This window comes from Candoia aspera, chromosome 11 (genome assembly GCF_035149785.1).
Source record: "Candoia aspera isolate rCanAsp1 chromosome 11, rCanAsp1.hap2, whole genome shotgun sequence".
Taxonomy (NCBI): domain Eukaryota; kingdom Metazoa; phylum Chordata; class Lepidosauria; order Squamata; family Boidae; genus Candoia; species Candoia aspera.
This window is the reverse complement of record NC_086163.1, coordinates 24,867,337-24,891,573: the sequence shown is the minus strand read 5'-3', so window position 1 is coordinate 24,891,573 and position 24,237 is coordinate 24,867,337. Positions and strand designations below refer to the sequence as shown.

General features: G+C 49.9%; 1 protein-coding gene across 1 annotated transcript in view; it reads left to right on the top strand.

Moving 5' to 3' along the window:
* Positions 1–4,180: 4,180 nt before the first annotated feature.
* Positions 4,181–24,237, top strand: part of FANCA (FA complementation group A) — a 28,740-nt gene continuing 8,683 nt past the window's right edge. Inside the window, exons 1-30 of the mRNA XM_063313161.1 lie at positions 4,181–4,408; positions 4,649–4,758; positions 5,522–5,634; positions 5,676–6,048; positions 6,530–6,625; positions 7,503–7,576; positions 8,233–8,345; positions 8,981–9,063; positions 9,525–9,558; positions 10,282–10,348; positions 10,786–10,898; positions 11,933–12,009; positions 12,546–12,687; positions 13,203–13,336; positions 13,677–13,787; positions 14,292–14,387; positions 14,503–14,562; positions 15,270–15,358; positions 16,247–16,307; positions 16,499–16,548; positions 17,653–17,729; positions 18,808–18,915; positions 19,707–19,849; positions 20,020–20,090; positions 20,195–20,294; positions 20,441–20,643; positions 20,999–21,095; positions 21,637–21,813; positions 22,869–22,942; positions 23,777–23,905. Coding sequence (XP_063169231.1) covers positions 4,378–4,408; positions 4,649–4,758; positions 5,522–5,634; positions 5,676–6,048; positions 6,530–6,625; positions 7,503–7,576; positions 8,233–8,345; positions 8,981–9,063; positions 9,525–9,558; positions 10,282–10,348; positions 10,786–10,898; positions 11,933–12,009; positions 12,546–12,687; positions 13,203–13,336; positions 13,677–13,787; positions 14,292–14,387; positions 14,503–14,562; positions 15,270–15,358; positions 16,247–16,307; positions 16,499–16,548; positions 17,653–17,729; positions 18,808–18,915; positions 19,707–19,849; positions 20,020–20,090; positions 20,195–20,294; positions 20,441–20,643; positions 20,999–21,095; positions 21,637–21,813; positions 22,869–22,942; positions 23,777–23,905 — 3,206 coding nt within the window. The 5' untranslated portion in view covers positions 4,181–4,377. The remainder of the gene's footprint in view (positions 4,409–4,648; positions 4,759–5,521; positions 5,635–5,675; positions 6,049–6,529; positions 6,626–7,502; positions 7,577–8,232; positions 8,346–8,980; positions 9,064–9,524; positions 9,559–10,281; positions 10,349–10,785; positions 10,899–11,932; positions 12,010–12,545; positions 12,688–13,202; positions 13,337–13,676; positions 13,788–14,291; positions 14,388–14,502; positions 14,563–15,269; positions 15,359–16,246; positions 16,308–16,498; positions 16,549–17,652; positions 17,730–18,807; positions 18,916–19,706; positions 19,850–20,019; positions 20,091–20,194; positions 20,295–20,440; positions 20,644–20,998; positions 21,096–21,636; positions 21,814–22,868; positions 22,943–23,776; positions 23,906–24,237) is intronic.

The following is a 24,237-nucleotide window of genomic DNA, read 5'->3' as shown; positions in this document are numbered from 1 at the left end:
GAGAGGGCGGTGGCGGGGCCTTCCTGCCAGCGATCCTCCCTGGGGGCTAAACTGGACTCTGTGGAATGGAAGGGATCTTTTAGCTTGGCTCAGGCCTCCTCTGGGGACGGGGGCGGTCCAGCAATGCTGATTCTCTGGTTGCTCAGCCTCCGGTATCCTCTTCACTCTTTGGTAGAAGCCCGAACAAAGATGCCCTTCCTGCCCTTCAGCGTCCTCTAGATCTGCAGATACTTCCATCTGAAGCGATGATTTCCCCCAGCCCCAGTTCAATCTCTAGGCTCTACATTAAGGGTTTAATTTAAAAAAGAAACTGTCACGTATTTCAAACATCGTAACGTTTCCCATGCCAGGGCGCTGGCGCGCGTTTCTGTTTGGGAGGGAGCTGCTGGGAGACCTTGTGCCAAGCTCTGTATCTGTGTTCGTTTCAATGGAATGTGTTTGGGTGATGTGCTCGGCTCAGGGCCTTTTCCCGCAGACCATCAGAAGCCGTTGGGAGCACCTGGGATTGTGGACTTGAGAAGATTCTACGGGGGGAGGGATTTCGTTTGCACCAAGGGTTTTTAGTTTGAATTTGGCGTGCTTTTCCCATTCTCAGCTTTCTTTGTACTTGCATACTATTCTAAAATAAACTAGATTTTATTAAGCTCTTGCTTGTGAGTCTGAGAGTGTTTTAGGATAGGCAACCATTACATAAAGCTGAGAACATAAATTTGTACCATTAGCTCCTGCCAAGATTAGTTTCTTGTGAGGGAAAATAGTTAGCGATGGCTGAGTCAAAGTCCACGACTGGTGGACTCGAGGAGCCGACTAGCTCAATGCCCGAGTCGACCGTCAAGAGCGGAGAACTAAACGTCACTATAGAGCCATCGGAATCTCGAGACCTTTTGAAGGAGGGATCAGACTCCGACTCAGATTCGGAAGAATCTGATAATGGGGGGGAACCAAAGCCGCCGCCACCAAGTGAATCGCTCGCTGAATTGATTACCTTGGATGAAGTGGGGGACTCACAACCAGGGACATCGGGGATGTCCTGGAAGTATTGGTTCCCACTAACCCCCGGCAAAGAATCTACCACGGTGTCGACTGAGAGAAAATCAGGCACCCGAAGGAGAAGAGACTCTCAGACCCCTGAGAGGCTACCAGTGATAGAGGTGAAGATGGAATCGACAGAGTACATGTTAAAAAAATTTTCTCTGACAATGGAGGGACAGGGGAGATGCGGAGGGGATCCCAGCCTTCCGCAACCATCCCCCATCCTCCAGACGGTTCCTGGACGAGTCTCCATCCCGCAGGGCGAGGCCATCGGTATCCCCACCTCGTAAACCTACAGCTACAGTAACCTGGGGCCACAGCCCTCAGGCGCCTACTGGGTCCACTCCAGCAAGAGGCAGAATGAGAGACTTTTCTGTCAAATTTGATGGGGATCCGACAAAGTTATCATTTTTTTTGATTAATGCTAAGAGTTATATGCAAGAATTTGGGGCATGCTTTCCTTCTGAAGAGTCTAAAATAAATGCAATTGCCACCAAGCTGAAGGGTCGAGCAGCTGACTGGTATGTTCAATTAAGTGACGCTGACTCCCCTGCACTAGACTATTTCGATGCTTTCATCTGGGCGTTAAAGCTGTATTTTGAAGTTCCTCTGGCCAAGGCACGAGCCAAGAAGGCGCTGAAGGATCTTACCCAGGGCCAAATGTCAGTAGCCGATTATGCTCTGGAGTTCAGAGCTCTGGCTGGTAAAATCACTGACTGGTCTGAGTTGACTTTAATAGAGCTTTTTAAAGAGGGGCTCAACTGAGATGTCCTCCGCTGGGCGTTAGGTTGAGACAACCCCGAGTCGCTGTATGACTGGATCTGTCTGGCAGGGAAGGCTGAGAACGCCAAGCATACCTTCCTGCAAACCAGAAAACCCGAGAAAGCACACCCAGCCATGAGAGGGCCCCGAAGTACTGCCGCAGCTGCCCGGCAAAGCCACAGACCCTGGGACGAAGAGAGAGATCGGCGCTACACGCAAGGTCAGTGTCTTCGGTGCGGGAAGGAGGGCCACCGAGTGGTTAATTGCCCGAAAACCAAAGCCGGGGATCGGGCTGGGAAGACGCCGGGCAAGTCACCCCCTGCTTCGCGACAAATGACAGCAGCCAAGGGAACAGCTGACTCTGAAGAGTTAATTTATTTTTCGGGAGAGTCTGAAGGTGAAATTAAGAAGCCGGTGGGAAACGCCAGCCACCTGCCATGATGGGCACCAGCTGGCAGGTGGGAGAAGATGGGCGCAAAGATGCTATGTTTGTTAAAGCCTGAACACCCATCGCCCTGTTGGCACCCTCTGCCCCCTCCTCCGACTCCTATTATGATTGATGGGCAACAACACTTCGAGATCAAAGACATCGTTGATCCTCGCAGGATTTGAGGCTCCCTGCAGTACCTGGTCCGATGGAAGCATTTCCTCCATCCTGAACGGGTGTCCGCTCGTCATGTTAACGCTCCTGATTTAATTAACCGTTTTCACATTGCTTATCCGTTGAAGCCTTCTGCTTGATTTTTTGTGGATTTTTTTTTCCTGGGGGGCAGTACGTCATGTTCACTGTTTCAATGTATTTCAAACATAGTAACGTTTCTTATGCCAGGGCGCTGACACGTGTTTCTGCATGGGAGGGAGCTGCTGTGAAACCTTGTACCGAGCTCTGTATGTGGAATCAGGAGAATGGAATGTGTTTGCGTTATTTTCTCTGCTCAAGGACTTTTCCTGCAGACCATCAGAAACCGTTAGGAGCACCTGTGGTTGCGAACTTGAGAAGATTCTACAGGGGGAGGGATTTCGTTTGCACCGAGGGTTTTAGTTTGAATTTGCTGTGCATTCACCATTCTCAGCTTTCTTTGTGATCCTGCATGCTGTTCTTTAATAAATCAGATATCTTTGAATTCCTACTTATGAGTCTGATGGTGTTTTAGAATAGGCAATCATTACAGAAACTTTTATCTGATTAAATTAACATGCATTAGCTCAGAGTTGTCAGCTTCATGATGATATTTAAATAGGATAGCAGCAAAGGTGTCCGGCAGCCCTGCAGGGTAGGCTCACAGCACTGGGCCTTGGCTACCAGAGGACCCCACAGGAACGGGAACACGAGTTTTTGGCTTTGGGTCCTGTGCTCACACCTCACACCTTAAGGGCAGAGCCTGCTTGTTGTTAGAAGGAGCCAAAGCTGGTGAGCAGCAGCGAGGGAGACGGGGCTAATCTGGAGCATCTCTTTCCTCCATGTAAGCTGGGGCAACCTAGCCAAGCCTTGGCCTTGTCTAGTCCAGCTCACCTTCCCCTAATAAGGCAGCCTCGGCTCCTGGCCTATTTGCGCGGTGAGGCATTCCTTCCCTGCTCCATCACTATTTACAGTGGCCAAATATTTGCAGGTCCTTATCATCTCCTCCCACTTTTGATAGTATTGCTGTGGCAACCAACAGAAAATGGGAAGCCAGCCCTTGGCACGGCTGATTTCCCTTTTTCTGCTCTTCTCACTGTTAACCTGAGATTGCGAGCTCTTTGGGGCAGGGAACAGATCTACCCCATTAGCAAACCCCCCAGGACATGCCCTGGAGAGGGTCCTACTGTTTGAAAAGGCAGAAGCTCCGTCCCACGCCTGTTGCAGCTAGACCGATCTGGCAAAGCGAACTGCGACTCAGGAAAGCCTCTGCCTTTTAGTCAGAAAAGGGGCTTCCAGACCCCTCCGGATTTTTTGCACAGACTAAACCGGCTCTCCTCTTAGCAGGAAGGCACGAATAGCGTGAAGCTGAGAGATCCTTCCTATGGCAATCAGAACCGTTCAGGGTCTTCCTTTACTGGAGGGAGGAGGCTGGCTAATTCAGCTGAGGTAGCGCCTTTCGGCAGGCAGGAGGTAGGGAGGGAAGCGGCGGACGCCCCGTCCACCCAGGCAGCCCGCTCGCCAGCCGTTTCGCAGGCGCCGCACGCGTGCAAACGGTTGCGCGTGAGCCCCAGACCCCACGCTTCGCCAAGGGCGACCCTCTCTTAGGAGACGGCCGGAGAGTAACCGGTCTCTGCAATCGTATTTTCTGAATTAGACTCACAGAAATTCACACACGCGCGCCCTTTCAACGGCAGCCTTATTCGGAAAACCACGCATGCGCAATAGAGTTCCCCGAGCTGCGGGCTCTGCCAGAACCAGACGATTTTCCTGCCACCCTCAAAATGGCGCCCGATTCGTCGGCTCCTTCTCTATCGCCACTCTCCAAATGGCCGCGGCTCCCGCTTAGCAAATGGGAAAGCTCTCTTCTTTTCTCCTCTTCCTATTGGAGGAGATGTTCAGACCGCGGCCAATCAGGACATAGGGCGCGCTAGTTGGCCGGTGGGAGGTGCCGCTGTGGGAGAATGGCCGGTCGGGCCCTTTCCGCCCTTCTGGGTACGAGGGGGGACAGCGCTCTGTACATGTCCAGAGACTCTCCGCCATGGCCCTGGTCTGCCGGGGAGGGGGAAAGTTCCACTCTGAGTATGCTCCAGGAGTCAGTGTCACTTTGAAGGAGTCTGTGCTCATGGAATAGGAAGGGGGCTGCGCTCTGGATATACACAGAGGTCCTTTCAATTAAAAAAAAATTATCAGGACTCAGGCTAATGAGTTCACCTCTCTCTCTCTGTTTCCTAGCGGGAAGATGCAAGAAGCAAAAGAGGGAACGAAAAACCCAGCAGGAACTGCAGGAAGCATCCCTACACGTTTTGAGTTGCCATCAGAGGCTGGACCAGCTCTTGCTGGAGGTGAGGAGGGCAGCAGCTGGAGGTGGTGTGTTAACTGATGATTTTATGCATTTACATGCTGGCTGAGGAATTCTGGGAGTTGAAGTCCACCCATCTTAAAGGCTCTGAGATCCAGAAACACTGATTTACGCTATTTTGATTGGCTTGTTCATTGTTAAAAGCAGGGGAAAAGTAAACTGCAACTGAAACAGTTTAAAAGCAGTGATATTGACAATAACGACAATGTTCAGTAGAATATTTGAAACCACAGAATAGCTAAAAACACAACAATACAGGACTTGGATAAGAAAAATAGAACAGATTTAGCCAAGACAATATTGACTTACATTACAGTGGTGCCTACTCCCTCTTTTAAGATGGTAGCCTTGATTTATTTGTGGATTAATGGTAATAGTGGTCTGCGATTGCTGAACAATTATCCTGCTGAAAAGGTCCCTAGACAGGGAAGAAATATAGACTGGCCACCAGATATTATAGCCACCTTTAGCTTCCCTGTTGATGATCTTGTTTATCAGGCTACAGAATGTTAATATACATTTTTTTAAATGCTAAGTATTTTCGGTCTGCGGAATATTTCCCTGTTCCTTTTAAGCATTCTGGGAGGCTATCTCCGTCCCAGAGAAGTACTGTGTTCCTTTGGGGACTCTGACATATTTGATGGGTTAGTAATGCCTTGTGTTGTGTCTGGAACAGACCGGAAAGACCAAAGGATTTGATACATACTACAGTTGAGACAACTGCCCTTCTTCTCTTTTTTCAACAGAATGGAAGTTCAGAACACAGCAAGTCTGCACTTTCCAGTAACTTTGGCAGAAACGGAAATGAAGCTTCAGAACAATTTGTAGGTGGGAGAAATAGAATTCGTTTTGCCAGAGAGTGGGTAAATGTCTGCTCAGCGAAATAAGAATACTGCCTAGTTCAGTATGGTCAATAGTTATTGGCAGGTGTAGCTTTCCAGGATTCAAGAAATTGTCCTTTCTAGCCTGCAAGCTGAACCTTTTCAGTGTCTATGCAAGCAATTGGGGTTTTCTTCTTCATTGCTTTTTCAGCCCCATCCCCTTGTGCTATTTCCTGTTGCAATTTTGGGTGGTATATTTAAGGTCTGGACATAGTTTCCCTCTTTGCTTTACCTTAAGATGCTTCTCTTCTGCTCTAGTCTCAGCCTTGAAGGATAAGGCCTCTGTGCTGGGTATGCCCGTGGGAATCTTATCAGCCAGAATGGCAGCCAACATCATTGAGAAGATCTCTCTGGAGTCCGATCAAACCACACTACTGAATGCAGAACACAGAGTAAGGGAAATATACCAATTTCATGTATGGCAGGGTGGAGGGAAGCTCACTTAAGTTGTTGAGGCCTTACTAAAGATGAAATAGTGGTTAGTGGTCCTGCAACAGCCCTTGGGAATTCTGAGAATTGCAGGCTAATGGAAGAAGGTTGATTTATGTGATGAAAACTGTTTTACAAGACCCAAAAAGGCAGCCTAAAGGTATTTTAAGTAAATGTTTTAGAAGGATAGTTAATTTCCAAAACAGCACTGTCATTCAGGATTTGAAGAAAATACTGTGTATGAATTTAGGATTAGTTCATTACTTGTTCAGAAATAATGCTAAGCCATACTCTTCGTTTACACTGTGAACTTGGACCCTATGTCTTGTTCAACAAATTTTAAAAAAAACCTATGGCTTGGTGTTATGTATAAACATAGATTTAGGCCACTGACTAGAACTCTGTTCAAATCACTCCATTTTATTTTATTTTTTCTAATTGCAGAAGAAGTTGTTTTGTTTGTTCCAGTCCTTGAAGGAATTATTAACTGATAATGCTTTCTGTCATTCTGTTCTTGCTCAAGAAGTGTGGAAAATGCAGGTAAGATCATGAGGGCTGAGAGGGAGACGCAGGCAGAGAATCTGTGTGTGCACATGGCAGTTAATCTGACAACGTGCTGAAATGGCTAAGGACACCCTGGGGGCCACACGGTTGCTCTTCTCTTAGGGTTGGAGAGAAAGCAAGTATTCCCTATGATGGGGAGGCCTTGGAAGTCTGCTCCTAGCTCCAGGAAAGTTGGAATTGAGGTGTGAGGGAAGGCCCAGGCGGGGTACCAGGCGGGATGGCAGATCTTCCACTTCCCAGCGTGTGGCAAAATGATGCCTAAGCTAAAACAGCCTCAGAGGTGGCATGGCTTATTTCCTTCCCATAGAGACCACTGGAAAGGATTTTTTTTTTTTAAAAAATGACAGAGAGGGGGGGGGAGACACAAATGGCTCTCCTCCCTCAGTTCTGTTCTGATGGAAAGAGTCTAGCAGGTGCTGGTTTTTCAGAAGCTCCACTGTTCCAACTTTACTTGCTCTGCCAGGCAAGGTTGCTCCGTCCAGGTGTTGCACAGAAATGCAGACTTCTTTTGAGTCATCCTCTGACCTCCCAAACTACATGTACTGAAATATAAATCAGTAGCAGACTCCTGAGGGCTGCCCTGCTAGACTCTCGTTGCGGCTTTTGACTCACATTGAACATTTCCAAAGAATGTGACGGCTGCGTATCCAGCGGTCTGTTCCGTGTCCTGCGGTTCTGCTGCGGGGTAGCCTTGGCGCTGGCCACTTAGGAGGAGGGCGTGTCGTGTCTGGCAAGGCACACGGACCTCCTGGTTAGTTACTTGGGTGGTCTTCGGGTGGTGGCAAGTTGGGCTGCTGCATCAGCTTGGCATGTTGCATTCCACAGGATCTGACCTTAGCATTATTTCCCCCAGCGCCCCCTTGTTTTGGAAGCTGCTTGGCACCTGCACAGAGAGAACATTGTTCGTTTGGAAGAATTACTGGAGAAGTAGGTAGAGGCTTGAATGTTTGCGTGTGGCTTTGGCTTGACGTGACATCTGCCAGCATTTTGGCTGACTGTTTCATATGCTGAAGCCATTGACGCGGCTGTCTCTTGAAAACAAATAGGCACAGCCTGTTACTCTCCCTTAGCAAAGGAAACTTGGGAATTACACATTTAAGTCACGATGGAAATATATGGCATGTCTTCATTGGACCCTGCTCAGTACAAACTACCAACTTGCTCAGGGGGAGTCAAAGTGTTGGATTTAACCAATCCAGCCTTTGTTGGTTCGCCCTGAGCCAGGTTAGACACAGTGGCAGCCTTCCTTTGGTGGTTGAGCATCCACTTTGCATTTGGAGGTTAAAGATTCATTCATGGTTGAAAGGCTGCTCTAGAAACCATGGAGAACAGCTGCTAGTTGCTTTGGATAACACTGAGCAAAGGTTCCACATCCTTGCATAGTTTATTCAGCGGGAACAATAACTGCATTGATGTGACAAGCCAAGCCAAGCGGATGCATGATGCAGAATCGCTTTCTCTGTTCTGAACTTAAGTTTCAGGCTTGGAGCAAATGGTGTACTTTTGTCCTTTTAGCTGAATGTTTGGAGGGGAGAAGCTAGTTTTGGAAAAGGGCAGATGATGCGGATTTTGTGTCTTCTCAGGAATCCTGATATACCTGCGCTAGTGGGTTGGTTGTCCAGCAGCCTTTGTCTCCTGTGCCATCAGATGGAAGAGAGGCCCCTGGACACGGAGACCGGGCAGAACATTCTCACAGGCAAGGCAGGGCAAAAACAGTGGCTGTGGGGCTGGTACCCCTAGGAAAAGGCCAAGGCCAGTGAGCTATTTGCACATACTGCTCTCCTTGCCCTGTTGTGGGAGGTGACAGGCTGATTTCCTCCCAGCACAGCTGTTTAATTGAGCTCCTCTCTGGTAACACGAGACCCAGTCCAGAGTTCCGTGCTAACCGCCCGTCCACTGAAACTGAGTTTCTTCAGTTTGTTCTGTTAAACCTTGGTGTGACTTACGGTCTTGTTTAACAACCTTCCAGACACCCGACTGTTATGCGGTGCGGCTTCCACCTACTTTGGCTCCTGGCAGACTTTAGAATACTTTATGTTTAGAATAATTGTAGCAAAGGGCAAGCCCAGACTGGGGCAGGAAAATGTGAGAAATTTTCTCTTGCTGAGTGAGCAGGGCTGGAGTTTTGATGTCTGTTGATGCTGCTTCCTTTCTTTTTTGCTTCATCAATCAAGGCTTATTAAAGCGAAAGGGGACCCCACTGAGTCTGGAAGGTGTTTCTGGGCACTGTCTCTGGTCTGCAGCCCCTCTTCCATTGTGTCCCACATTTTTTCCTGCCTCATCCAGTCGGCATAGGAGATCCCTGACCCAGGCTTTCTTCTTCATTTCTAGACTTTGCTATTGTGCTCCTTCAGAATGGATTTGCGAAAACATTTGAGTTGGAAAAGAAGTTGGAAACTAAGAAGATTTCTGAAGTAAGAATAGAACAGATTTGCTCTGTAACGTCCCAGATATAAGCGAAACAAGTCGGTCCTCACCCTCTCCGGGGTGGCCTAGGAAAACCCTGCCTAACATCCTTTCCAGCCACCGATCAGCTGCGTTTATGCACAGCAGCAAGCCACCGCTTGCTTAATGGGCCATGGCTGGGCTGAGCTCACCTGGCCTGCCAGAGCAGCTCAGGCCTCAGGTAGCGGAGAGCCAGTGTCATGTGGAGGGGGTTGGCTGAGTGAAATCTAAGTTCAGCTCCCCCTTGGCCATGGAACCTCGCTTTCCATTTCTCTCCGGTCAGTCCTCCCCGTGGGGGAATTAATTAAAAAAAAAGGAGAAAGTGCTCGGTATGCTGCTTGGAAATCTCGGGGGAGGGCAAAATAGAACTAAAACAACATTGCTAATGCCTACTGAAAAGTTGGTGACTGTGCTTTTTTTTATTCTGCAGATCTGCTGCGCTGTTCTTGAGAGAATGTTGGCATGTAAGTGGGGGCTGTAGGAGTGGGTTGCGTTGGGGTCAGGGGTGTCATCACACTTTAGAAAGAGGCTTCTCCGGCTGGCTGGAATGCGCCGGGTCCATAATTAGCTTTCCAGCTGATCCCTCCTCACATAAGAAGTGAGAATCGCTAACAATACATGGCTGCCACGCAAGTCACTTCAACTACATGGTAGGTGTGCATGTTCAGCGACACTGAAATTTCCAAACTGCCCATCTGTGAATTGTTGGGCATATTTTCCCCACTTTGCATGGTGTAACTGTCAGAACGCTGGGCATTATTCTCTCAATTGCAGCATTGGCTATGAAGATCTTTGGTCTCCAAGTTGCTCTGTTCCAAAATACAGAGGGTTTTTTTGTTTTGTTTTGTTTTTTATTCCCATGTGTGCTAATGAGTAACTGATGTTCCCTGCAGAGGGGCTTCTGCAGTAAAGTCCCCCATTGGGGGAGACGGGCGGTGATATAAATTTAAATAATAAATAAATAAATCTATTAACAGCAGTAGGACGAGTTTTCAGAACTGAAGGTAAACGCTCCCAGGCCATTTTCATGCTCAAGCCTGAGGTTCAACTCTCTACGCTTAAGAAGTTATTCCTAGTGGAGCCTGTGACTCTTTTTCTTAACAAGGCCCTCTCTTTGAAGGATGGGAATGGTCCTGCTTGAAGCTTGCTTCTCCTTGGTGAAGATGCTCCCATTTATTTTTGTTCAGGGGTGCTTGATGCTGTAGCTAAGGAGCAGGACAGTGCCTCCCCCACACTGAAGGCGGTGAAACGCTGGTAAGGATCTGGCTTTTCCCTGAGCTTAGGGATGTGAGAGGGAGGGATTTGGAGAGCAGCAAACTGGGGTCTGTTTGCAATTCTGAGCTCGGCAAGAGGTCCATTCAGTGGCACATGTTTCCCAGTTGTTCCATTCCTCTGCACACAAAACAGCGTGAAGCTCCCTTAAAATGGAATTCCTGTTTCCGGCAGCAGTTCTTCATAGATTCAGAGTTCTGCCCACTGGATTAAGAATGTTATATTTACTAATAATAGCATGCTTTTATATTTTTTTCCAAGCACTTGAGCAATAATCAGAAAATAAATATTTGTCATTTATTTACAGCCTTCCTGGTAAATGCCTACTTACTGAGAAAATGGGAGCAATCAGCAGTAATTCTCAGGCATGCTGACTCATTGTTCTTGTGTATTTGGGCATTTTTCCTGTTTGCACACAGGCTCCAGGTGTACAGCATCATGGCTTTCCAAGGCACTGTTCCTCCTGGGTTTCTGCAACAGTTCTTTGGGCACCTCTTCACCCAGGTGCTTACGTACAATCCTCATCTGAAAGGTAGGATTCCTGGAAGGGGGCCAGGTGTCCTCCACCTTACACTGCTGAAGGATGAGGGAGACTTTCGAGAGGGCCCCTCGGCTGCACCTGAAGTGCACCCAGCAGGCTCCCGAGCAGCTCCCCATTGTGCACCAGGCTGCTGCCAGCAACTCTGTCTGGTGTGTGTTGGAAGGCAGGGCTGTAGAGTAGGGAGGATCCGAGTGTGTGGTTGGAACATGGCAGCCTGCAGAGTCTTGCTGCTGCTTCTAACTGTCCTTACTTGTTCTGAGATACATATTCATTGATGCTCAAATAAATTCTTAAACTGAGGACAAAGCCAGAATGTATGTATTACTCCTGAATTATTAATAGTTAACACAACTCTTCGTGTTCAAGCTCTGGGACTGCCCCTCTGCTCAGCAGTTATTGGGGATGGAATGGGACGGGACAGGACAGGACCTCAGGATCCTGTGGAAGCTGGCGATGGCAGCCAACTGAAGCCTTACGAACTTTTTTTTTTTAATCTGTTCAATCATGTTCAGTTCTCGGAGACTGCCTGGACAAGTCCTTGCAGTTTTCTTGGCAAGATTTCAGAAGTGGTTTGCCATTGCTTCCTTCCCAGGGCTGAGAGAAAGTGACTGGCCCAAGGTCGCCCAGCTGGCTTTGTGCCCAAGGCAGGACTAGAACTCATGGTTAGGTCTCATGGTTTTTCTAGCCTGATGCCTTAACCACAACACCAAACTGGCTCTCTGCGAATCAGATCTTAAGGTCTCCCTTTCCGCTCCTCCTGCATCCTTCCTGCAAGGCGACAGAGGCCTAGGATGCAGAAGCTCTCAGTCCCGGGGGTTCTTGATGCTTCCCTTGATGACTCAACTCTTCGCCACTGGCCAGTGGGAGGGAGGGGAGGATGGTGTGTGGGGTGGCTGTTCTGAAGAGCCGCTAGAAATGAATGGCCTGCCTATTTTGTCCGACACAAACAAGGGTGGATGTTTCTTCTGCAGCGTTGCGCTTATTGTTCTGTGACACTGGCATTTCTCACCCCCCCATCTGAACAGTGTCCGATGCCATCAATCTGCAGAGGGAATGGAGCTTTGCCAGAACCAGCTCGGTGCTTGCCACATTATACCGCAAAGTATGTCTCCCTTTACAGTGAATGCCTTTTAGTATCCCTGCTTAATAAGTAAGGCTGTACTTTTCAGGTTTTCTTTTTACAAACCCTGTCACGTGATCTGGGCAACATAGGCACTACATAGAAATTATCCCTTTCAGTTATTACAAAACTGGAACTGGTTCTCTGGCCCAGAAGAGCAGGTAACAGTGGTAAAAGAGGAGGGAAGCCAAGAAATGCACCCGCAAGCTGGTTTTGCCAAGAGGCTTGCAGAACAGATGGAGGATATAAACAGAGGGAGGGGAGAGGAAAAGGAAGGGCCATCCTGGATGTTCCCTGTTTTTAATTCAAGGTGGGGCAGGGCAGGAGGGAGGAAGAATAGTTTTTTTGCTTGTGGAATATGAAAAATTGCCAACATCCATGGTGATCCCTTGAGGGCCCCTCACTCAAGTCCAGACTGTAGCCCACCTGAGCAGAAGGGCCACCTTGGGAGGGAGTTAGGAGCCATCGATCAGAAGGCTTCTCCATGCTGTTTCAAAAGCGATTCCTCCTCATTCCAGCTGTTCGTGGTGTTCAAAGCAGAGGACCTCACCCACCGCTTGCAGCAGGTCCTGGAGACAAGCGAAGTGAACTGGCATCATGTCCTCTCATGCATCTCTACCCTGTTAGTCTGCCATTCCCAAGCAGAACAGCTGGTTAAAGGTACAGGCAGGGGCTGGGAAATGGGCCCCTGGCTTTGTAGGGGATCCTGGAGGAAACTGGCCGGTCCTCATGAGATGGGATGTCCTCAGCCAGCCATCCCCTCTCAGCCTACTTTGACAGGTTGATGTAAGGACAAAAGGAAGGGGAGGCCCCTGCGTGTCCACCTGAGTTTCTTTGCGAATGCAGGGGGGCAGTATAGCATAGTTAAAGAGCCCGTTTTCCATATCCTCCCTCCACTTGCTATAGTGTGTGTGTCTCTCCACCCCACCCCAGCCCCTTACGTATGAGGTTCTACAGTTGGGTTCAAAGTCTTTGGGGGGATTTATATTTTGTGTATGCTGTTTTGTAGTTTCCTGGCAGCGGCAGCTTCAGCACATTACTGCACCCCAAAATAATTGAATTGGGAGACCCTGAAAGCTGCACTAGGCCGTGATCTGGCCTCAGAATACGGCTTTGGGAACCAAACTTCCCTATAGCTGGGTAGCGAGTTAGAGATTTTACTCTGCCCCTTCTAGACCTCCTGGGCTGTCTCTTGAGAAAAGCCTTTGAGAATTACGATTTGGAAAACATGATCACTGCATTCTTAATCGTCCGCCAAGCAGCCTTGGAAGGCCCGGCTTTATTCCCCCCTTACGCAGAATGGTTTAAGGTGAGAGCAAAGGAGGACTCCCCGGGCCCTTGCAAGGGCGGGTGGGCTTCCTGGGGATGAGGCTCCCGGGCCTGCAGGAGCTTCTCACTCAGCTGAGGCGGGGTGGGAGGAGGTTGCCCCAGTGGAGCAAAGGTGCAGCCTTGAAATCCCTGCGGGCTTTTGTGCATTCAGGTGCCTCGGTGCGAATGCCCCAAAGGGAAGGTGGGAGGGAAGGCCAACGTATCACATGCAGACGGAGTAAGGGGATGCTGAGAAGGGCCACAGGCAGCTGCTCTGACATTGGGGGCAGGGAGGGCGGGCACTGGCCAGGTGGGCACTAGGCACCCTTCTTTGCTTCCAGCTCACTTTTGGGAACGCTGGCAGCCCCCACGGCAGCAGCAAGAAGACGCTGGTCTTCTTCTTCAAGTTCCTGTCACAGCTGGTTCCCTTTGAAGCACCACAGTACCTGAAGGTGAGCCCCTGAGCAGATTGCACTGCCTGGATTCCTCAGGGGGGTGGGCTTCAAGATTTGCTCAGGCTTGCCGCCTTCAGGGGTGTTGAATGGATGCCCAGAGGCCACACTGCCTGGGGATCACGGGAGCTGAACCTGAAGCAGGTGCCAGCTTGGAGAATGCTGCTCCAAGCAATGTGAACCCCGATCTGCACGTTTCTGCAAAGTGGATTTTGTATATACAGAGGGTGATGCTGCAAAACATTGGGGCATGTGCCTCCCCCGTCTTCGCTTTCTGGCTCCTTCGCTTTCTGTCCTCGGCAGCGTCTGCTCCCCTCCTGAGAAAGGAAGGCCAGGAGCTCAAGGAAATCCAGGCCCCCAAGTTTGTAATGGGGACCGAGGGGATGGGCCCCCTAACAGTTTCCCTGGTGTCTGGGTGTGCAGCCCAGAGACCTGCTGCATTGATGCACCTGGAACGGGAGGCATCTCGGCTTCATGCTCCACCTTGTCTTAAACTCCCTCTAGGTCCACCTCCTGCATCCCCCATTTGTGCCCAGCAAATACCGCCTCCTTCTGCTGGAATACATCACGTTGGCCAAAACCCGCCTGGCAGATCTCAAGGTGCATCCCTCCCTGGGGGGGTGGGAAATGGAGGAGGGCCCCCCTTCCACGTCCCCATGACCCTCTGTGCTTCCCCCTCTTCAGCTGCTCAGGTCTTTCTTGTCTGTCTTTTCAGGTGTCCATAGAAGACATGGGCCTCTATGAGAATGTGTCTTCCACAAAAGAAGCCTCCCAGGTATTCGCTCAAATTCCAGCCGGATAAATGCTGCCACTTGTTGTCATGGTAACATCTAAGGGCAGATTGCACCTTCATATCTGCAAAATGGACTGGGGGGGGGGAGGTTTGACAGTTGCAAATTTTTTAACCAGCTGTGATCTGCTCCAATAATGCCAGCGGCTGGGATGTGCACCCCGGAGTTTGGGGCTTAGAAGCAGAGGGGGGTACCTGGAGGAATTGTTCCAGCTCTTTCCACCAAAGCCTCAGATCTTGGAATTGGTTGCTGGCCATTGAAAGGCAGCTGCCTAACGAGGCACGCTTGCCTTTTAAGCGGCGGCATGTGACAAGAGCTCATGCCCGTGCACTCTATTGCTCAGCGTCTCCTTCCTGGGGAAAGGCTATTTTTCACGTCCTCACTGAGCCTCGCAGAAATGGTTTGGCTGGTGCGTGTAACTTCTGCCTTCTGCTGTGGCCCTATTGTGCCAAGCATAAAGCTGCCTGAATTTCCCTTTGGCCTGTCTTCACCCAAAGCGGTTCTCCACACTCAGCAGCATCTACTTTTACTGACGTTCTGGCCCTCTTGGTCTCTTCTGCTGTTTTTGTCGCACGGACGTCACTCCTATTGCCAAATGCATCCAGACTCTTGTCTCCCACGATGAGACCCTCTTTCTTGGCCTGGCCGGTGATGCTGAAGGAGACCTCTTTGTTTTTTGTGTGTGACGCAGCCGTGCTGTCAAGCTCTTCAGGATGTTGAAAAGGCCATTCAGATATTCAGAAATACTGGCAAGGTCCCGGCAAGTGTGATGGAAGCCAGGTAGGGTCTCCCTTATCTCCGCTTCTGAAAAGACATACGGTGGAAGGAAAGAGCATTGGAAGAGGCAGCTCTTTGCGCAGAGGGTCCTCAGAGGAGGAAAAAAGCCCAGCTACAGGAATGGTAGATTCTCAGGGGAAAAGGCATGCTTTCGAGGGCAACTTTGCAAGCCCAGCAGTTTCTCTCTCGCATGTTTCCAGAAATAACAAGAATAATTTATTAAACTTCTGTGCTGCCCAACTCCCAACGACTCTGGGCGGCTCACAACAATCAAATAAATTGCAGTAAAACCAATAAAAGATTTAAAAATGGCAAGCGCAGCAGACCAGATGGAATGAACCAAGGGGGTCTCGCTTTAGGAGGGCCAGGTCTTCACGGCTCTTCTAAACAGCAGCAGAGTGGGGGCCATCCAGATCTCGGGGAACCTTGTTCCAGAGGGCAGGCACTTTTCCAGAGAAGGCGCGCCTCCGGGGTCCCGAAAGATGCCAGTGTTTAATCAAAGGAACCTGGGGTGCACCAACTCTGCGAGACTGAAGTGGTTGGGCAGATACAGATGTGACTCACTGTGACTTCCTCTCAGTTAAATTGTGGTGAGTTTGCCCCTTGGGAGGCAGTCTGCTAAGTTAGCTCCTGTGACTTTCAGTGGGCCCTCTTGCTCTGAGAAAGTGGTTTGGGTCCAAGATGTTTCCTCGGATGAGCCAAAGGGCATTCTCTGGATGTTCTGCTGGTCCACCAAATGTGGAGAACATCTTTCCATTACAATGAAACAAATCAAAGAGCTATCATTTAGTCATATCGTACTTACGATCTGTATTTTAATCCTAAATTTTATTTGCTTTTAATCCGCTGTTGGGTGGTTTACTGCGATTAATCTGCCCCCTTCCATTTCAGTATTTTCAGGCGGTCCTACTATACCTCTCATTTTCTTCCTGCCTTGCTTGTACCACGAGTGGTGAGTTTTCCTTTTTCCCATTGCTAGATGTCGAATGGAATCTTTAAATCTTTTGGTTGTTATCTTTTTTGTTCAGAATTTTGTTCTGTTAAAAGAAAACACTCTCAGGTAACCTACAGGATAAAGATGCCTACAATGTGTTAACTTGGCAATGTGAGATTTATACCAAACCTTTTTTATTATTACTGTAGCTTCCTGAAACTCCTGACTCCTGCATGGCTTTGATAGAATCCCTCAAGAGGTAGGAAAGCAACATTTTAGATAAAAGTAATCTTTCCCCAGTTTTTTCATGAGAAATAGTGCATTGTTTTTGCTTACTTTTGCCTGGTGTTATTGTGATCTTTTCTGCTTTGTTATCTGCATACAGCAGTCTAACCAAACCCAGTAATATTACTCTGGTTTTCAATCTTGCTGTAACTTAGAGGAACTGCCATTTTTTGCAGCCAGCCAGGGGTTCTTCTAATAAAGCATATGATGCAAATATTCTCTGTAATGCAACATGGGGGTTGTGATTTTCCTACTTCCCCACTGTCAGAAAAACTGTGGGTATTGCTTTTTCACAATCAGCTAGAAATGGGATCATCACTTTGTTTTAGCTGTAGATTAACTAGCAGTTCCCTCCGCTTGGCCACATAACGCAGAGATATGGAAGCAAGTTTCTTTCAAGAGCAGCCCTTTCTAATGCTAATTAAAAGCTTTCTGGGTGGAGGCTCAGCCCCCCCACCTCCGTTTATCATTTCACTAGTTAGTCAATACTGTGAGGCAAATAGCAGTTCTTTAAAAGAATAGTTAAACTCCTCCCCAAGTACTGTCCTCCTTTGAAAGGGAAGCTGTTTTTGAAGAGACCTGACCAGTTTCTCCTCTTCCCTCTTGGCACCTGCTTGTTTTAGGAAGAGATTCTAGAGCTGGCTGGGGAATTCTGGGAGTTGAAGTCCACACGTCTTAAAGTCCCCAAAGTTGAGAAACCCTGCTCCAGAGGCTGAATGTGCTACCTGCATGCCTTCAAGCTTCTGTCAGTTGCCACCTCAACTGCGTTTCAGAACAAAGACGTCTGTGGAGTCCTTGGTGCTCTCTGAGCTGGCTTGTTTGCTTGCAGATGTTTCATTACCCGACTAGGTAACATCATCGGTGCAGTCTGGCCATGAAACGTCTGCAGGAAAACAACAAGGCTCAGAGAGCACCAAGGACTCCACAGTCCAACCCTGAGCTACAGAGATTCTCTTCGATTGGAAGACATTTGTCTCAAGTTTGGAGAAAACGGAATGGGAGAGGAGTGCCATTAAACGTCTGGCATGCAGCAACATTGAGTGGTGGAGAAAAAAAATATTTGTGTCTCCTAAACTAGGGCTGAAAAAATTCCTCCGAACACATACGCCACTTACATTGAAGACTGCAAAGCTGCGAAAAATAAGCTCTTGCGAGGTAAGCCACTTGAACTCAAACACGTTTCTGTGGTTCTGCATGCATTAAAGGCCCTCTTTGTTCTCCTACGTAGGTGACCTGCTTCTCCTATGAAAAAGGGAAATACTCGGCTGAGTTGAGGCCCTCGCATCTTTTTTGCAGAAAAGCGGGGCAGGGCCTGCAAGGGGACTCCGTGGCCTTGTTCGGTTGAATGGTGCTCAGTCATCAAAGAGCTTCAGGGCAGGGAGGATTCTGGGACTCCCAGTTTGGGAGCCTGCAGAGTTTCTAGAACAAATGCAGCCCAAGGTGATGCGGTTCTTTCTCAGGGTTGCAAAACCCGGATGTTCCAGACAGTCATGGCTGCTCAGAGTCCTGAGAGTCCGGAATCAGGCAGGGCCAGAGGTGTCTGAGGCCGCCTGCAGGGGCCCAACCAGTGACCGGTGATCCCAGGAGCTGGTTTGGTGGAGGCTGACCTCTTGTGGCTGCAGGAGTCTTCTCTTGGCTTCTGAATACCGCCGGCTCTGCCTGCCTGGCCTCTTTTTGTCCTTTAATCCTACTGGATTGATGTTGACAGAATTGCATTGCCTGTCCAGCTCCAAACAGCTGCTTGCTGTAATGCAGCTAGCCCTGTAGTTGCCAGGTAGTTGCCACCCCGAACCTCTGAATTCGCCAGGCGATTTGCAAGAGCTGAAACACTTCCATTTTGTTACCAGACGGGCTGCGTTTGGCTAATCGTACCAGCTGTGATCGCGTATTTAGGATGAGCAACTTAAGCCAGGGAGAGACAGAGAGGGGGTGTGAGAGAACAACAGGCAATAATAGGTCCCGTAGGCCAACCTTGGCTGTGCTAAGGTTATTCTGTCAAGCTACTGAAAGTTTGGATTGTGAGCTTTGGTGTTCCAGGCAAGGATGAGGTCCCCTTCCTTCCCTTCGGCGTGAAAAGCCTTCAGGTGAAGCAGGAGCAGGTCATTGGAAGTGCTTTTCCTGAAGGGCCTCTGCCTGTCAGAACAGCCAGAGTTACGGTCTCCCTCCACTGTTTTTGAGACTACAACTCCCAGAATTCCCAGTATGGCACAGAACTGTTTTCTCTACTCCCTAGAGGGATCAGCTGAAACTGAGGCAAGGGACCTCACGGCACCCTTGGAGCAGCTAAAGGCTGAGCTAGAAGCACTGAGGCTGCTCGTCACAGACACAGACAAGCACTCTGGTAGGTGATGTAGGGAAGAAAACAGGCAGAGAACAGCAGAGGCCTCTTTGAGGACTTCCCTAAGCCTCTAATGCAGGGTTTCTCAACCTTAGCAACATTCAGCTGTGTGGACTTCAACTCCCAGAATTCCCTAGCCAAAGTTGCTAGGGTTGAGAAACGCTGCTCTAATGTAATGGAGCAACACTGAAGGGCCTCCAGGTGTGTTCACGGGGCTGGGTTGGAAAGGCACCTCTGCGAGATAGGAATGGGGGACTCTCAGAAATGCCCTGGGGCAGCTAGGCTTAAGCAGGGTGCCTAGATGATGCGAGGACCCAAAACAGCATGTAGGGCTTTGCTGCATAGCCCTTCCTGCCCGATGCTGGGAATTGGGATGTGCCTTTCCATTTTTGGGGGCAGGGCAGAAAAACCAGGGCTGCTGCGAGTGGGGATCAGAGCAGGGTGGCTCTCCCAGCTAAGGGGAGAACAGACATCCAACCCCCTCTTCCAATATTCGGCAAAGGGCTCTGTCTCAGCAAGAGATGTGGGCAAGCCTGGGATCCATTCCTGGCACATCGATTAAATGCAGGTCTGCCCCAAATCCGTTCAGATTGCTCAAGCAACGTTTTGGTTTTGGGGTGCATCATTTGAACCCAGCCTGTCAAAATCATGTGACTGCTTCTCCAAGCTGACAGAACAGCGTGTTTGCAAATTAAGCAGCTTGGCACAAACAGCCTTTTCTTCTGCTGCTCCTTCGCTGTGCCCAGGATCCTTTTTTCTCAGCTTTTCTGCAATGGCGTTCTTTTGTCTTGCAGCAATTCCAGCCCAGATTGCGGTCGTCTCTGAGAAACTGATGGAGGTTTTGGGACGTGTGAAAGATGAAGATGAAGCGGCATCCCTGACCCTGAGAGTCAGGCTGGACCTTTTGGCTCCCGAAGTTGGGCCAGCAGACCAAGGGGTGTGTAGGAGAGCTTTGTTCTCGGAGCACCTGGCCGAGGTGGGCAGGGAACCAGTGGCCTGCCAGGGCTATGTCCCTCTTGTTCCTTGATAGCCATGGCTTAGCTGTGCATGCACAGAAGTTCATCCACGGACAGCTGTAAAAGTGAGCAGGCTGTGTCTCTGTTCCAGGCGGTTGACCTTCTGCTGGCCTCCTTCTGTCAGAACGTAATGGCTGCCTCTTATTTCCTCCCTCCTGAGAGGTAAAACAGATCTGTATTATTTGCAGCTTGTAAGCCAAAAAATACGTGCACCGTCCATTATCTGTCTTCATGATTATGCCACCGTCCATTTGTGTCCCCCACAGGCAAGGGTCCTGGCCTTCCCTCTTTGTGAAAATGATCTCTGGGCACCGCCCCCTGCTGTCCTCCTTGCTCAGCCGTCTCTGCCAACTTCTCTACCACCAGGTGGGTTCTGCAGGATGGTGGAGCAGCAAACTGCTCAAGGCGTTCCTCTCTTGGAGAAGTTTTTTTTTTTCCCCTGAGACCAGTTGCACTGGATCCAGAGTATTTGCACGCCTTGACCTGGCAGCCTCCTGTTTCGCCAACTGCAGGGTCCTTCTCTGAGTGATGCTCACATCCTGGGCCTGGCTGCCTTTGCGGTTCACTTCAGTGAAGCCGAGCCCTTGCTTCCTGCAGTGGACCTCTGCTCCCCCTCCGTTCCTCGTGCCGCTCTTCACACAGGCCTTCCTCTCGCGGAACTGTGGGATTATTTACTGGTGTGCAGGTCTGGAGACTCAGCTCTCTTCTGCTTGCGGTAAGCCTCTCCCCGCACCTGGCTCATAAATCTTCCCTTTCACAGGGTAAGATGGTGCCTCATGCTGCCCTTTACCCGGATTGCCAGCTTGTGGGCAAGGACCCCTCTGCGTGGCTGTTAGAGAGGGCTTAAGTGTGCTGGGCATTTTGTAAAAACGGAGGGCCGGTATGGCATGGTGGAAGCTCCCCGGTGCTGTTTTTCAGGCCGGTCTCTTTCTCAGCATTGTTGATCAAGTCCAACAGCTGGCGAGAAAGAGTTGCGTATATATTGCCCCTCCAATGAAGAACAGGGTGAACTACTGATGTTTGGAAAGCTGAACCCAACAAAATGACTCTTCCCCACCCCTTTTCCATAGGTTTTGCACTGCAGCAATTTCATACTTTCTGTGCAAGTTTCCTTCCCTTTCCCGTGAGCGCTTGTGCTCCTTGCTTCCTCCTGGTTTCGTAAAAAAGGTAATTTTTTGTTCCTTAAGGAAATGACCACCTTCCTGCACCAAGTTCAATCCAGCCTTTCTCCGTTTCCCCCTGCAGAGATTCCTGCTCAGGGACTTGGTGCTGGGTGGGACCTGCCCGGTTTGGCCAAGGTTCTGCCTGGTGACCGCTCAGAATTTGGGGGCGGCTGCAACACTGTTAGTTCAGCCTCCCCAAAGTTGCACTGTTTTGTTCCTCATTCAGGGAGCCTTCACATTCCAGCATCTCATGTGCGCCAGTGCTGTGTAATAGTTAAGCAGTACTGGGTGAGGCATGAGTAAGTAATGTCATGCTGCCAGGTTAACTTCTGTAGCCGCATGACGAAAGAGGAGAAACTGGGTGGGGACGAAGAATATGCCTGGGAGTTGCTGCTGGTATGTGTGGGGTCCAATCTCAGTCTGCACCTGAGGTGCTTGGTCAGCGACCTCATTCCAGGAGGCAGAAGCCAGGGGGGTTTCTTTGTTGTAGCTCAGCCCTGTGATATGCCAGGGTGACACAGCGAGCGACCTCTTCTGCTCTGCAGCTTCAGCATGTCGTGCCGCGGCTTTGCTCGGAAGCGCGAGGAACCGGCTGCGAAGGGGACACCGCTGCGTTTCCTTGGAAAATGTTATCCTCTGCTACCCTCTGCTACAGAAAGGCTGCCCTCAGCTTGTGGAGACAAACCCGTTTCAAAGAACTCCTGCAGGAGAAAGCGTTCCAAGTAAATGGCATGGCGAACCTTGGGCTTCGCATCCGGCACATCCCTAATCCCTTCTGGGCTGGGGGTGGTTTGACTTTGCTGGGCTCGTGGGCTGAAGTGTTGCCCTTGGAAAGGATGTTGTTTAAGCGAAGGAGCGGAGCACTCTTGGAACTTACACTTAAAGGACAGGGGGGAGACCCTGTGGGTCCAGGGACACACCCAGCTCCTGAACCCCCTTTTTGCGGCTCCTGGGGTCACCTTTAGGCCACACTACCACATCTGACGTTCCCTCCATTTTGAGATGGAAAACCTGTGCCCTGAAAGCAAGGTTACTCCCTGCCTGCCCTGCCCATGGTCCTGAAGGGGCTTCCCCCACCTTGCATTTCTGCACTCTGGGCCTCTCCAACGGCCATGGAGCGTGACATCCGCCCCTCTGAGTGGAAGGCGGGCAATTTAGGGATGCTTGAAACTCCCTGTGCTAAAACAGGGCTGTGCAAAGCCTTGAAGGGATCCTTGGCTTCTTTTGAGCCTTTGGTGAGATGGCAGCTCGGTGTGGTCCCATGAACTGGATGGGTGCCCTGATCCTCAATCACTTTGCTGGGCTTCTGCAGCTGTGCAGAAAACATCTCCGTCTAAGAAAAGGGAAGAGGCCAAGGGAAGCAGCCTTCCTGGGTGCTTCGCTTGGCGGCACTGGGGGGACGCGCCCGGCCCTGCGTGGTGCTGCTCTGCTCCAGCCATCAGGTGGCATTGAGGGGGCTCCATGAAGCGAAGCTCTTCTCAGGGCCCCTAACCTGCCTCTTATCCCTGGCACCCCGCTGGTTGGGGGGCTGCCGGAATTGCTTCTCTGGACGCTGCTCCTCCATGGGGATGGGTGGCAGACAGTCGACTGAAGGGGATCAGGGCTGGTTGGGTCTGCCCAGTGGGGCCCAGAGGAAAACCCACCCAGAGGGAATCTTGCCCAGAGGCCTTCTGCCGCCTCCTCAGAACCAGGGCAGTTGGCTGGGCGTAGGACATGGCCTGCCGGGGACTTTTCCCCTTTGCGTTTCTTCTCCTGATCAGCTCTGCCCTTCTTCCAGCTGACCCTCCCGGAGTGGCTGAGTATGGAGCTGGAAGTCCTTCCCGACCAAGACACGCTCTCTGCTCGTGAAAGGTGAGAGCGACGGGGCTGAGTGGAAGGGCTGGAATAACTGCTCTGGCCCTCCCAGCAGGGAATGGCAGGCGAGGGGCCGGGCAGACGCACAGGCGAGGCCAAAGATATTGGAGGAAACTCGAAGGTTGTTACGGATCTTCTCGCCCTTGGGTTACCCTCTGGGGATTCCCACAGGAAACGCTGGAGTGCCTTCGAGTCCCTGCCGTGACATGGGAGTAAATAACAAGACAAAAAGCCTGCTGCAGAATTGCATTCGTTTTAAGGTGGGGTTGAGCATGATTCTGAAGACCATCCCGGAGAAGCAGATTCTCTGAAATGCCCCTTCAGTCTCTCTGGAGGTGCCGTGCACCATCTGAATAAAAGCATCTGCCCTTCAAAGGTCAAACACAGTGGGAGTCATTATCCAAATGCTTCAGAATTTAATCTGTGCTTTTTAATTTTTTCTGTTGTTAAATTCTTGCTCTTTGTCCATTCTTACACCCAGTACAGTGCTTCTTAAACTGGGGGTAACTACCCAAGGAGGCAATTTGGGCTCATCCTGGGGGTAATGAGGCAATTCACTGGTGCTTGTTTGTGAATCGAGGATCCAGTCTGGGACTGCCCCTGCTGAGACCATTGGGTAAAACAGCAGAGTCTGGGTGGTGTTGGGGGGGACGCACCATGACGTTATTTGAGACCTAGAAAAGGAAAATTGCATCAAACAGCTTAAGAACCACTACCCTGGGAAGCTTAGCCTGCTTTGGTAGCAAATGTTGTACCGTTTCTGTTCTCCTGACTTCCTCATTTTGGTTTTTGACTCAGTGCCCCCAACATGAGCTTTTGGTTCCTCTGCAGGCAGGGGTTCCATCACTGGGCTCTGTATCAGCACTATCTCCCGAGGCCTGTTGCTGCTGGAGGCTGTGATGGGAACTTGAGAGAGATGGGTACCGTCCTTGCCAATGCCATTCTGGATTTTTTTCAAAGGTAGGCTGCTTTCCTGAAGCGTCTGCTGACTTGGGCAATGGAGGACTTCCAGCATACAGTATGTGTTAGCAGAGCACCCAGTCTTTCTGCAACCAAATCATAGCCTGTATCTGCTGCCTTTGTTTGTTTGTTTGTTTATATATTCATTCATTCATTCAAATTTCTATTACTGCCCATATCCACGCAGAAAGGGGGACTGGGCGGTTTACAATAAAATTATCCTTTAAAAACCTCAACACATAAAATTACAAAATCAATGTCCACAATACTAAAATAATAAATAAAAATTAGTTTCATGAAGCAAATGTTGTGTGGTACCTACACATCTGATG